Consider the following 12795-nt stretch of genomic DNA (forward strand, 5'->3'; position numbering starts at 1 on the left):
GTTTATGAGTTCCAGCCCAGCATCAGGCTGACAGCTCAGAGCCTGGAGCCTGCTTCAGATTCTGTGTCTCCCTCTCTCTCTGCTTCTTCCCTCTTCACACTCTCTTTAAAAAATAAATAAACATTAAAAAAATAAAATAAAAATACAATTTGACATTTAAGAATGGAGAAAAAACACAGCCTTTTGGTTTTCCTTGAAAAATTGGACATTTGGCAAGATTAGCCCACAGTCCAATATGGCAACAATGGTCTCAAGCCTTTATATGGGCCTGTGCTTACCAACAGGCCACATCCCACCACTCAAAAAACAAATGCCACGGTCATTGTAAGGCCTCTGAATTCATGACCCATGGGCCATGGGATTTTTAAGGGCTTTTTACTTTTAAAAAAAGTCTTTAATTATTTAGGGCTATATATTTTTTTTAATTTTAAATGTTTTATTTATTTATTTATTTTAAATGTTTTATTTATTTCTAGGAGAGAGAGAGAGAGAGAGAGAGAGAGACAGCGTGAGCAGGGGAGGGTCAGAGAGAGACGGAGTCACAGACTGAAACAGGCTCCAGGCTCTGAGTTGGCAGTCAGCACAGAGTCTTTAGGGCTGTATTTTACCAATCTTTGAATGACCTTAGTGTCATTTGAATTGTACTATAATATTGTATACATGCTTATATCTGCCATAGATACTGAAACGGATTATTTCACACATAATCAAAGAAAGCCAACTGCTCCAGAAAGCAACTTTCTTTTGGGTTATCGGATCAAATTTCCTTTAATCATTCCTCCGATGACCCTAAGGGGAGATGCTAGATTGAAGGAGAGTCTGCAGCTCAGAATTTGACTGCTTCCTGAAGGCTGGGAAGATTATGCGTGGTGGTGGAAGAAGAGGTGGTGGGGACACGGAAATGCACAACTGCCAGAGTGAAGATTGCAGAACTGGGCCTGGGAGGATGATGAAGAAACCGAAAGACGACGCTAAAGCGCTAATTTGTTCAAGTATTTATTGAGTATTCACGACGTGCCAAGCCCTGTTTTGAAGCGAAGAATTCACCAGTAAACCAACAAAAGTCCCTGCTCTCACTGAGCTAATTCCAGTGCGGTAAGCTAGGTAGCACACACATAAACACATACATCGCATATAAACGTTTCAGATAGAAATAATTGTTATTTATAAAACCAAAACAGAGCAAGGGAACAGCGAATGAGGGTGGCTGCTATTCCAAGAGACCCTGAAGAAGCAAATAAACGGAGCACAAACCGTCGATGGGTTTCTAATTTTCTAGCCAGCTGGGTGCGAGGTGCACCTCCCAGGAAGTCCCGCCCCCTCCCTCCCATAGGGCGCAAGGTGCCATCTCCTGGCGAGCTCCTCCCACTTGCCCGCCCAGAGGCGGCCTTGGGGGCGGGGCCTCACGCCCAGGCGCACCGAGCGCGCTGCACCGAAAGCCGCGCGGATAGGGTTCCCGGCATTCTTCCGTTCTGTCAAGGCCAGGAGAATTACTCCCGCTGGTACCTGGCATGCTGGGAACTGTAGTTTCCGCTTGCAGCCCCGCGTTTCAGGGGTAGTAAAAGCCGTTCAATAGGCTCCATTGGTGGCCGACTTGCATCCTCGAGGGGTTGTGGGGAGGCCTTGCTGGGGTGGGGGCGGGGGTCATCCCAGAAAGGTCCGGCAAGCCTCCAGGCGGGTGGCCCCCCCGATCACGTGACCCCAACTCGCCGGGCGCGCGCGACTCCTCAGCGCCATTCCTGCCCCGCCCCGCCCGGCAGTCAGCCTGCGCCTCCCCCGGCGCTGCTGCCACCTCGCGCTCGGAGGCGTCACGGAACGTGCTCTCCTTTCCCCCTCCCCCTCCCATCCCCTCCCGCCCTCCCCCACCTCCCCCTCCCGCGCCGAGACTCGCCGCCGCCGCCGCAGCCGCAGGAGTAGCCGCCGCCGGAGCCGCGCGCAGCCATGGCCGAGAACCCGGGCTTGGAAAACCACCGCATCAAGAGCTTTAAGAACAAGGGCCGCGATGTGGAAGTGAGTGTGCTTCCTCGGGCTGGGCCCGCCCGGCTCGCCCGCCTGGCCGCGCCGGCCCCTCGGCGGCGGGGAGGGGCGGGGGGCCGGCGCCGGGCTGGTTCTCGCCGGCTCGCGGTGGGTCGGAGTTGGCCGCCACCTCAGTCACCGCGGCCCCGGGCTGGGCGGAGCGGGCGACGGGACCGCGGGCCGGGCTGCACCCGCCCTCCGAAGCTGCCGGCGCGAGGACCGGGAAATGCCGGGGTTTTCGGCCCCGTCACGCGGGCGCGGCCTGCTGTCGGCGAGGAAGGGATGTGGAGCTGAGGCGGGGTCCGCGGGTCGGCGCCTCGCGGGCCGGGGATGCTGCCACCCGGGTCCGTCGACCGCACCGCGGAGGAGGCGGCCGCGACTCGCGCCCGCTGCCGGTGCAGCCTCCCTCCCGGCACGGCCCCCTCGGTACCTCCCGCGCTGCCGCACATGGAGCCGGCGCTGTGCCGGTCCCCGCGCATATCTTCCGCGAGCGGGGCCCAGGCGGGCGGTGGCGGCCCGCAGAGGGGGGTGGGGACCAGCCGGGTAACTGACTTGTTTGAGGGTGGTGGATGGGGGAGGGTAGGATGCGCCAGGACCATTTTCTCATATTCCAGTGTTGTCCTTTGGACCGGTCGTACTGAGCTGTTCTACAGCTCGTACTCTGTTACTGCTGGCATTTGGAGCAAGCTGAAGGTGGACAATAGTTTACCATCTATTGTGTTGAGGCTTTGGAAGAGACGTTGTTCCGACCTCCGCTCACAGGACCTGTTTTCTTAGCCTTTCTTGTAGTGGAATTGTGCATAGGATGATAATTTCTTTGACACGTTTTACCAAAATAAATTGGATACATAGGTTCTTACAGTCTTGTATGTACCTTTTGCTTCAAGCTGGTAGAATTTCCAAGTGGTTGCAAAACTGTAAACATCGTGGTCACTGAGTTCGTTGCTACTCAGCATGTTGCCATTGTCTCATTAAGGTGACATTAGCAGGTACTATTTGCAAACTCGGCTTATTGAGGCAGCGCTAGAGGTCTCTCTGCAGCTACTGAAAGCAGTGTAGTATACTGCACAAACTTCCCTGGGACTCTGACCTCTCGATTTGTTAGGGAGAACGTGGTTTTAAGTCCACAGCCTCCTTTTCTAATACTAAATGACACGATTCGCAGTTTTGTAATTCTTCATAAAGGGCCAGCATGACTAAGAAGTGTGCATTTTATCTTGTCTTAGAGAAGGTGGTGGGGCAACCTTCAGCGTTCTGTTTTGTAGAGAAACACAAAACTCAGGCCATTTTTCAGAGCTACAAAATTAAAGCTAATTGGAAAAAACCTGAGGAAATTCTGTGAAATTCCCATTTGAATAAGACAAATAAAGGTCATCTATCTCTATCCTGGTCATGGTTAAATTTCTACTGTGGGAAATACCTCTAAGCAAAAGCGAAACCTAGGAATAGCAACAAGAAATTTTGGAACTGCCTCCTTAATTGGTCCACTTGATGATAGGAGTTAATTTTGAACTTTTTCCATCTTTCTTGAAGCTTACCACTATTATAAAGCAAAACTTATGTAGTTTGAAAAATGCCCATATTGTTTGTACAGAAGAACCAGCAACATTGTTTCTTCTCTTGGATATTGGTGCAGGTTTTTGTTTTATTATTTGCCTACATTATTATCTGGAAACTCAATGCCACCTAGTAAGGACTCCTGCACATAATAGGTACATGCTAAATATTTGTTGATCATCAGAATGTAATTAATGACTTCTAGATGCATGAAAAAGACGCATGGTTACTAAGCCTTCAGCCTGAAAGTATTAGTCACAACATTACATTTCCCAGGATATGTTAGAGTAACTAAGGCATAAAATAGCAGACATTCAAATGATAGTTCTATGTGGCAGACACTATACTAGGAGCTTCATGAGACTTCAGTAATTCCTTATAACAACATATGAACTAGTTATAGAATTACCCCCAACTCACAGGAGGAACGTACTTTAGACGAGGAAATATGAGAATGTGTATGTCGCATGTACAAGGACACCAAGCGAGTATGAGCATTCCTTCACTAATTGTCTGTTGGATGTCTGACAATGTTAGGTCTTGGGAATACCAAAGAATAAAATTCAGTCTGTACCTCAAGGAGTTTACAGTTCAGTGGGAATAATGGAAAAGTAAACTGATAATTACAATGTGGTACATCAATAAGTGTATTCTGAGAAAATTCTAACTTGAGGCTGAGCAGTCAAGGGAGATGTTTTGGTTGATTCATAGTGAATGAATTGAAGTAAACTAATCCTGAAAGATGATGGAAGGTTGGCCTGGCAAAATGCAGGAAAAGGGAGGGCAAAACGAAGGGGCTTTGCAGGCTTGTGGGAAGAGTAGTGGAACAGTCCTGAGAGAGTGCAGTAGGACTTCTGGGAAAGAAGGGGGTGTCACTAAAGGGTGAACTGATCAGGGATCAAACCTGCTAAGTGCCTTTGTTGTAGATTTAGGTACAACCAAGAGTAGACACTGTGTCTAATTTAGTTTTTTTCATTAGAAACTGTGTTAAATCGGGGCGCCTGGGTGGCTTAGTCGGTTAAGCGTCCGACTTTCGCTTAGGTCATGATCTCGCGGTTCGTGGGTTTGAGCCCCGCGTTGGGCTCTGTGCTGACTGCCAGCTCAGAGCCTGGAGCCTCTTTCAGTATGTGACTCCCTCTCTCTCTGACCCTCCCCTGCTCACGCTGTCTCTCTCTCTCTCTCTCTCTCTCCCTCCTAGAAATAAATAAAACATTAAAAAAAATTTTAAAAAAAAGAAACTGTGTTAAATCAGAAACTTAAGCTATAACTTAGCTTTGTGACTAAGTAGCCGTGATTATCAGACTATTTAAAAAATGGTGACATATACTCTGATGAGATATTCCTACCTTTTCATATATAAGATAGATGAAAAAGAAAACATTATAATGTATACAACCAGCTGATACACAAATAAGATGCTAGGTGCAAGTATAAAATATATATTTTTCTAAAGGAGTAAGTTATACCTGTTCCATTAACAGGAAATTGTGACTGGGGAGATGGCTAAGGAAGAGAGTCATTTAATTTCATAGTCATTCAGTCAGTAATGGCTTCACAGAAAAGAGGTTGGTGAATATTATAGGAAGTATGTGCTGAACTTGAACAGCGCACAGAAGAAATTAGTGACTAAAGACCCAAGTGAAAAAGAAGAGCAATTAGATTAGAGAATGAAGAGATGAGACTTCCAGATGGCCTGTGGGGGTCTAATATGTTTGTGGCAAAGAGTTGCTTGGACAGTTCCTGGTAGGGAGATCAGAAGGAATTTATTCCAGAGCAGAGTTAGAAGGTACAACATGATTAGAGCAATGGAAAAAGGTGACTGTCAGTAATATCTAGAATTAGTTCTGGAGGAATAACGCTCTTATCCCATATGTAGAGAGGAATTAAAAAAAAAATCAAGATTGGGGATAGTCATAACATGGAATGAGGATTTGAACTTCCTCCTCCTCCTCCTCTTCCTTTCTCTTCCTCTTCTGAGGAAAGCTCACAGTGGAGAAAGGGGATGAAAGTTATCCTGAAGTCTGTAGATACAGATAGGGGGAGGAGTAATTCTACGAGATAGCAGTGGGAGCTTGGGTAAGAGGAATGGATTTTATAGCAAAAACTAGGGAGTACATTGTGAAAAGGAAACTTAATTATCTTCATTTGGTCTAGAATGGGTGTTTTTGTTTTTTTTGTTTTTTAATTTTTAACGTTTACTTTTGAGAGAGAGAGAGAGAGAGAGAGAGAGAGAGAGAGAGACAGAGCATGAACAGGGGAGGGGCGGAGAGAGGGGAAGACAGTCTGAAGCAGGCTCCAGGCTCTGAGCTGTCAGCACAGAGCTTGATGCGGGGCTCGAACTCATGAACTGCAAGGTAATGACTTGAGCTGAAATTGGATGCCCAGCGGACTGAGTGAGCCACCCAGTCATCCCTTGAATGGGTATTTTAATACCAGACCTTTTCATGTAAGGCATTGTTCTTAGGGTTTTTTCCCCCCTTTTAAACAAGTATTTAAAACTTTTCAAATATATTTACAGAAAAGTGCACAAAATGGAAATGTTCCATTTAATGAATAGTTATAAATCAAACACTCTGGTAATTGCCACTCAGGTCAACTTTGCTTTTTCTTGCATACCTCAAGAATGTAACATTTTTTATTAGTAACAATAATAACGATTATTTTAAAAATCTTAACACTTGTTAACCGTTTGCGGTGTATCTGTACCAAGTATTTTATATGGATTATTTAGTCTTCACAATGATCCAGTGAAGTATATACTATTAATATCCACATTTACTGCTGAGGAAACTTGAGGCCTATGATTCTTAAGTAACTAGGTCATCGAGGGTGGCAGGACCTACACTTAAGTGAAGCAGTATGACACGAAAGCCAGAACTTTTGCTCACTGTACTGTCTCTCCACTGCATGGAGCCTCAGACCTGACTTGCAGGAAATGCCTCTGAAAGTTAATTAATGAGGAAAATATTTAAGAAAACTTGGCTGTATCATAGAAATTCCTGAATCGGTATTGTAAAACCTTGCTAATAAAATTTTTTGATATCTTATTTGTCATTTAATTTATTTTTCTTTTCTTTTTATTCTTGCAAAGTTTCCTTATAAGTAAGGAACTATATCCTTGGACTTAACACTTAAACTTTATACTCAAGTTTCTAATATTAATACTAATAATATATATTTTCTCATCCGTAAATTTGACTAGCATTACCAAACTCACTTCTCTCTCTCCGGATCCTCTATTGGTATGTGGTACTACCTAATTGCTCAAGCTTAAAGTCTTATCCTTGACTCCTTTCTCTTCCCTTTTCTGTATTAGTCAGTTATCTGAAGAGCCCTTGTGTTTTTACCTTTGATACCAACCTTACCACAGCTGCCCTAGTTTGGGCCGCTGTCATTCTCACCTGTGTAAGTGTGATCGTGCATCTGGTTACCCTGTTGCCAGTATCTTCCCTTCCCATTGTATCTTGAGAGTTGGTCTTACTGAAATCTTTTTATGTTACTTTCTTGGTAAGATCATTGCCTTTGCCTTCAGGATAAAATTAAAAGTCCTTAAGATGCCGCACATAGTTCCTTAGGTCTCCTTTGTGCCAGCTGTAACCACACAGCAGAGATGGTGTAGCAATCAGTACGATTTCTTCTCTGTGCCTTTGCACGTGTTATTCTCTTCTATACCTTCTTTTGCTGTTTAGTGGGGCTCACTCTGGCAAACTCTTTCTTCAGTCAAACTCCTTTCTATATTTCTGGAACACCAAGATTGTAATTTTGTCACGCCATGTCATCCTACTTGAAAAAAACCCTTCAGAAGTTCTCCGTAGGGTCTTTCCCGACTCACCAATAACATGCTAAATACTATCAGTCCCTAGGGTTTTTCTTCTCTCTAATGCTTTCTTAAGTGAACTTTCGTTTACCTCTTTGGGTTAAATTGCTGTGGCTACAACAAATTCTCTGTATGTGAGCTCTCTAAGCCCACTGAAGGTGAAGACCTTGGGCTATGAGTGGTCATTTAGTGACCAGTATATAAAATTTAATATTCTGAGGAGAGACTGGATAATATGCTTGAAAATACTCTATATTTGGGAGTGAAAGCTACAGTATTATTCTAAGATGCCAATAATTCCTTTTGGTGTTGGCGCTGTGGCATTGATATTATTGCCTAGCCCTCCGTTGACAGTCTTTTCTGCTATAGTGTATTTCTGTAACATGAACTAATTCATACTTGAATGCTAAAGAGGAATGATGTTAGTTAATGCAGAATTCATGTTGGTTCATATTTGATTTCTGAGTTGATTTTTTACTAGCATGTTAACTTTCACACTCCCTAGGAACAGAGATTGAGCATAAACACGTGAAGTATAGACACAGTTGAACACAGCAAGTCAGAAAGTATGCACATTGCCCCTTCACCCATATTCTGCCTCTAGGCTCCATTTAACCCTATGTTCTGTCTTAAAGGTGCTTATTGCCTTAGCCATGTTGATGTAGTTCCCTCTTTTTTCTTAATTCTGTAGAACGTGAAGTTTTTCAGGAATCTATGTATCATATAGCAGATAGGTTATACTTTTCTTGAATTCACTAACAGGGCATACAATCTCTCCTTGTTCTTCTGTCCCAATGATACTCCTTTTTGGTTGATTTTGCCAACTCTTCTTCCTATCTATTGACTGTAGGCATGTCTTGGGGTTCTATCTGTGACCCTCTTCTCTGTGGACTGCTTTTGTTGCCCACACCAAGCAGCTCCCTGAGTTTTAACTATCACTTCAGTGTGGGGGACTTAAATCTCTTTTAAGCATCTGCTGGAAATTAGTCACATGAGCATCACATCAGCTTCTTAAGCTCAAAGTGTTTAAAGCCATGTTCTGCCTTTTTTTCTTTTTTCTGTTTATGGCATCATCACCCTCACTGTGACCTGAACTTGAAACTTGAGAGGCTTCTTGGACTCCTTCCTCATCTTCCACATTCAGTCAGATGCCAGTCATGTAGCTCGAATCTCTGTGCTGTTTCTGGATTTTGGCCCTGCCTCTGTGTTCACTGCCTCCAACCCGCTTTCAGCCTTAATACTTTTTGGGCAAGTTAAAAATTGCCCCCAAAATGATGTTCTTTCTCCAGTTTATGAGATCTTTCAGTGAGTCTCATGCCTGATTATTTTTTCCAGGTTCAGCTTTCCTTCCTCTCTCCCTCCCTTTAAGCTCTAGCAACACTGAATGTCTTATATGCTTATACATAATCTGGAATCCCGCCCTACTTGCCAGTGCTATTTCTATTCTCAGGGCTATCCTGCTGACTGGAATATCCTTCCCTGCCTCCTGTTGCCTGGCTAATTCCTACCCCCCTTTAAATGCTCAACTCTGGGTTTAGCTCTTATCAGAAAGTTTCTGAATCTCCCCTATCTTCCCAGGTTGAGTTAGGTATCATTCTTTGCTCCTTAACATATCTTTCTCATTGCAGTTATGATTAATATATTTCCATTATGTTTTATCTCTTTCTCTAACTAGATCGTGAGCTTTCTGAGCACGTAGACTGTATATCTCCTTTGCCTACATCTTAGTACAGTGACTGGAACAGAGGAATAAGCACTGAAACATTTCTTGAATAAATATATCCATACGAGGTACCACGAGCACAAGAATTTTCTTACAATGCATCTTTGAACTAAAACTTTTAATCTTTTAGTACCTTTTCCTTTTGCTTTCCAAATCAAGTTCAAACTTTTTATTATGATAGGTAAGATGTTGGGAGATTAAGAGATATGCATAGTTAAATAATTTTTGAATTTTTCTTATTTTAATTGTGGAAATGTTCTAATATTTAGGAAAGTAGAGAGAATCGTATAATTAATCCCATATGCACATTACATAGATATAATAAGTAGCAGTTTGCTCTCTTCGTTTCATCTTTTTTCCCTCTATATGTATAACAGACGCCATGACATTTTACTTCTAAAGACTTAAGGCTACTTCTCTAAAAAATAATGTATTCTTACATAAATACTGTATCACCCTGACATAATAATTTCCTAATAATATCTAATCTAGTCTGCATTTAAAAATTTCCTGAGTTGTCCCGGACTTATTTTTTTTAGCCATTTGGTCATTAGAACCAGGATTAAACAAGATCAGATTATATTTGGTTATGTTTCTTAAATCTCCTTCAATCTAGAATAGGCTTCTCCCACCATTTTTTTTATTATAGTAAATATACATAATGTAAAATTTATTATTTTAACTATTTTACGTGTATAGTTCTGTGACATTAAGTACATTCACACTGCTGTGTAATAGTCATCACTATCCCATATCCAGAACTTTTTCATCTTTCATAGTTGAAACTATCTATTAAATAGTAACTCTGCATTCCCTCTTTCTCCAACCCCCGACAACCTTCCTTCTAATTGTCTCTCTTCATGAATTTGACTACTCCAGGAACCTCGTATAAGTAGAATCATACAATATTTGTCCTTTTGTGACTGGCTTATTTCTCTCAGCGTAATGTCTTCGAGGTTCATCAGTGTCGTAGCATGTGTCAGAATTTCGTTTCTTTTTATGGCTGAATAATACTCCATTGTATGCAGGTATCATATTTTGTCCATTCATCCATTGGTGAATGGTTGCTACCACCTTTTGGCTGTTGTCCCCCACCATTTTATAAATGCTGTTAATTTGTTGAAGAAATCAGGTCAGTTTTCCTGTATTAAGTTGAACCACCTGAAATTTTCATTTTTGAAGTTCAAAGTATGAGCCAAGTTATCAGCAATTACATACGGTTCAGCCTAATAAAATGTCCTAATTACTGGATTTGTCTGTGGCTTTGTGGTGTTGCTTAACTTGTTCCTCCTATTTCTTAACCACCCTCCTGATTTTCTGTAAATTGGAGGTCAGTTTTAGAAGCATGATTATCTAGGGGCGCCTGGGTGGCTTAGTCGGTTAAGCGTCCGACTTTCGCTTAGGTCATGATCTCGCTGTTCGTGGGTTCGAGCCCCGCGTCGGGCTCTGTGCTGACTGCCAGCTCAGAGCCTGGAGCCTGTTTCAGTCTGTGACTCCCTCTCTCTCTGACCCTCCCCTGCTCACGCTATCTCTCTCTCTCTCTCTCCTAGAAATAAATAAAAAAAAATAAAAAAAAAGAAGCATGATTATCTTCAGTTTAAGCATTTTTGATTTAAAAAAAATACTTCCATTGGTGATGCAGTGTACTTTAGAATATATCCCAATAGTGATGCTAAGATTGATCAGAGTGTTCAGATGATAAAGAATAAAGGTAGTTCAGATAAAAAATATTTTAATGTTATAGTGTCAAAGTCACTATATTTGGTGAAATGAATTTTAGTTGTTTGGGTGAAGTGTGATATAGACTAGGTAATATTTGAAGTGAAAAAGAATAACCTGACTTCTTGGTATCCAGCAAGGAGTTAGAAGATATATCTGGAAAATCTAACTTCAAAGTCAGTGGCATTTTTCTCTTTCCATAACAGACTCTGTTCCTAACTTGACTTTGATTTCTTAACATAAGGTTTGGCTATATTCTCATTTCCAAGTCTCTGTTCCTTTACTTTGAAGATAAAGCAATAGTAAAAATGTAAGGAGGATATAGCTATACTTTGTGGCAGTTTTGCTATTAAAAATTCTGTCACATCCTGGGATACCACCATTAAGAGTTAAAGTATGGGAAAATAAATCATGACTATATTTGGAATTCATCTTTCTAAATGGTTGAGTTTTCTGGGCTTTAAGTTTGTTTGTTTACATACCAGACTTTATTTTATTTTGAAGTGTCAGTGTTGCGGGGTGCCTGTCTGACTCTGTGGGTGGAGCATGTGACTCCTGTGAGTTCGAGTGCCAGTTTGGGCATGGAACCCATTTTAAAAAAATGTCAGCATTTCTGAAAATGTCCTATACATTTCTCTGCCTTCTTAAATAGAATGTAATTTAGTTATTTTCTTGTTTCTTGAGAATCACCATTATGCATATGGATATCAGTTGTTGGTTTTATATAAGTAATGCCTTCAGGTTGTTAGATTTGTCAGAATTTTATCCTTAATTTCTGTGCTTATGGAGTTTTTGCTCTTCATAGTTCTTTTGTCTGTCCCTCCCTTGCACAGTTTGTCAGCTTTCTCTTATTGTCGGCATGTTTACCTGTAGTGGCTCTACTCTAACCTTTTAATTTAATGTTTCGTATATCCTAGTGACGTGGATAATAGATTTATTAATCACTTATTTAGCCATTGCTATGGGCCAAACAGGCACTGTTAATGCCAAAAATAGTAAATATAAATAATATTATCCTTGCTAGTTTAGTGGGACAGATTGATATACCTAAGCGTATAGAATGGACTCTTAACACGGGGGTTAGAAGTACCCACCTCCATGCTTTTGAAAATCCACATATAACTTGATTCCCCAAACACATAACTACAGATACTGTACTGTTAACTGGAAGCCTGACGGATAACATAAAGTCAACTAACATGTGTTTTGTATACGTATTATATACTGTGTTCTTACCATAAAGTAAGCTAGAGAAAAGAGAATGTTATTGATAAAATCACAAAAAATAGAAAATGCATTTACAGTACTGTACTGTAAAAAATTTGTGTGTAAGTAGACCTGAATGTTCAAACCCATGTTGTTCAGGGGTAATCTGTACTCAGTGTAGAACATAAATTCTATGAAACAGGTACATAATTTGCAAAGTACTATGAGAGCATGAAGAAAGGGAGTGACTATAAATTGAATGAAGTTACACAGAAGATCATACTTGAGCTGAGTCTTGAAGAATAAATAAGAGTTTGCCAAGAGAAAAAGAAAATAACATGAATGACAGTGACTATGTCATAGAGTATTAAAGGTGTGGTATGTTCAAGCAGTCGTTGATATGGTGACCTTACATACATGCCCTTCTTTTGGAAACCTCATTCTGATTTGACCTTTCTTTGGAAGCTACTCTTCTGCCATTGGATATCTTTTGGTGAGATTTTTGATCTAAGTGCTTCTGCCTACTTTGGTTAATTAAAGTGCCTTAATCTTTCTGGTTAATACAAAGAAGGCCAATCAAATGTTGTCCCTGGCATTTAAATCTTAAATGAGCTGATACTGGGACCTAAGGGATTCATTTTGGAAGAAATACTGTGAAGAAATCTTTCATTAATTCCTACCACCTAGATCTGCGGTGTTGCTTTTATCCTGAGTTTTTCATCAGATTCTATAGCTTTGCCTTTATTTCTGTGAATTG

At 41.6% G+C, this 12795-nt stretch overlaps 1 protein-coding gene across 1 annotated transcript in view; it reads left to right on the forward strand.

Annotated features, from left to right (window-relative positions):
• Positions 1 to 1892: 1892 nt before the first annotated feature.
• KPNA3 (karyopherin subunit alpha 3) overlaps positions 1893 to 12795 on the forward strand; it is a 96278-nt gene continuing 85375 nt past the window's right edge. The window contains exon 1 of the mRNA XM_039252194.1: positions 1893 to 2010. Coding sequence (XP_039108125.1) covers positions 1942 to 2010 — 69 coding nt within the window. The 5' untranslated portion in view covers positions 1893 to 1941. The remainder of the gene's footprint in view (positions 2011 to 12795) is intronic.

This window comes from Hyaena hyaena, unplaced genomic scaffold, assembly GCF_003009895.1.
Source record: "Hyaena hyaena isolate Hyena2069 unplaced genomic scaffold, ASM300989v1 scaffold_410, whole genome shotgun sequence".
NCBI lineage: Eukaryota > Metazoa > Chordata > Mammalia > Carnivora > Hyaenidae > Hyaena > Hyaena hyaena.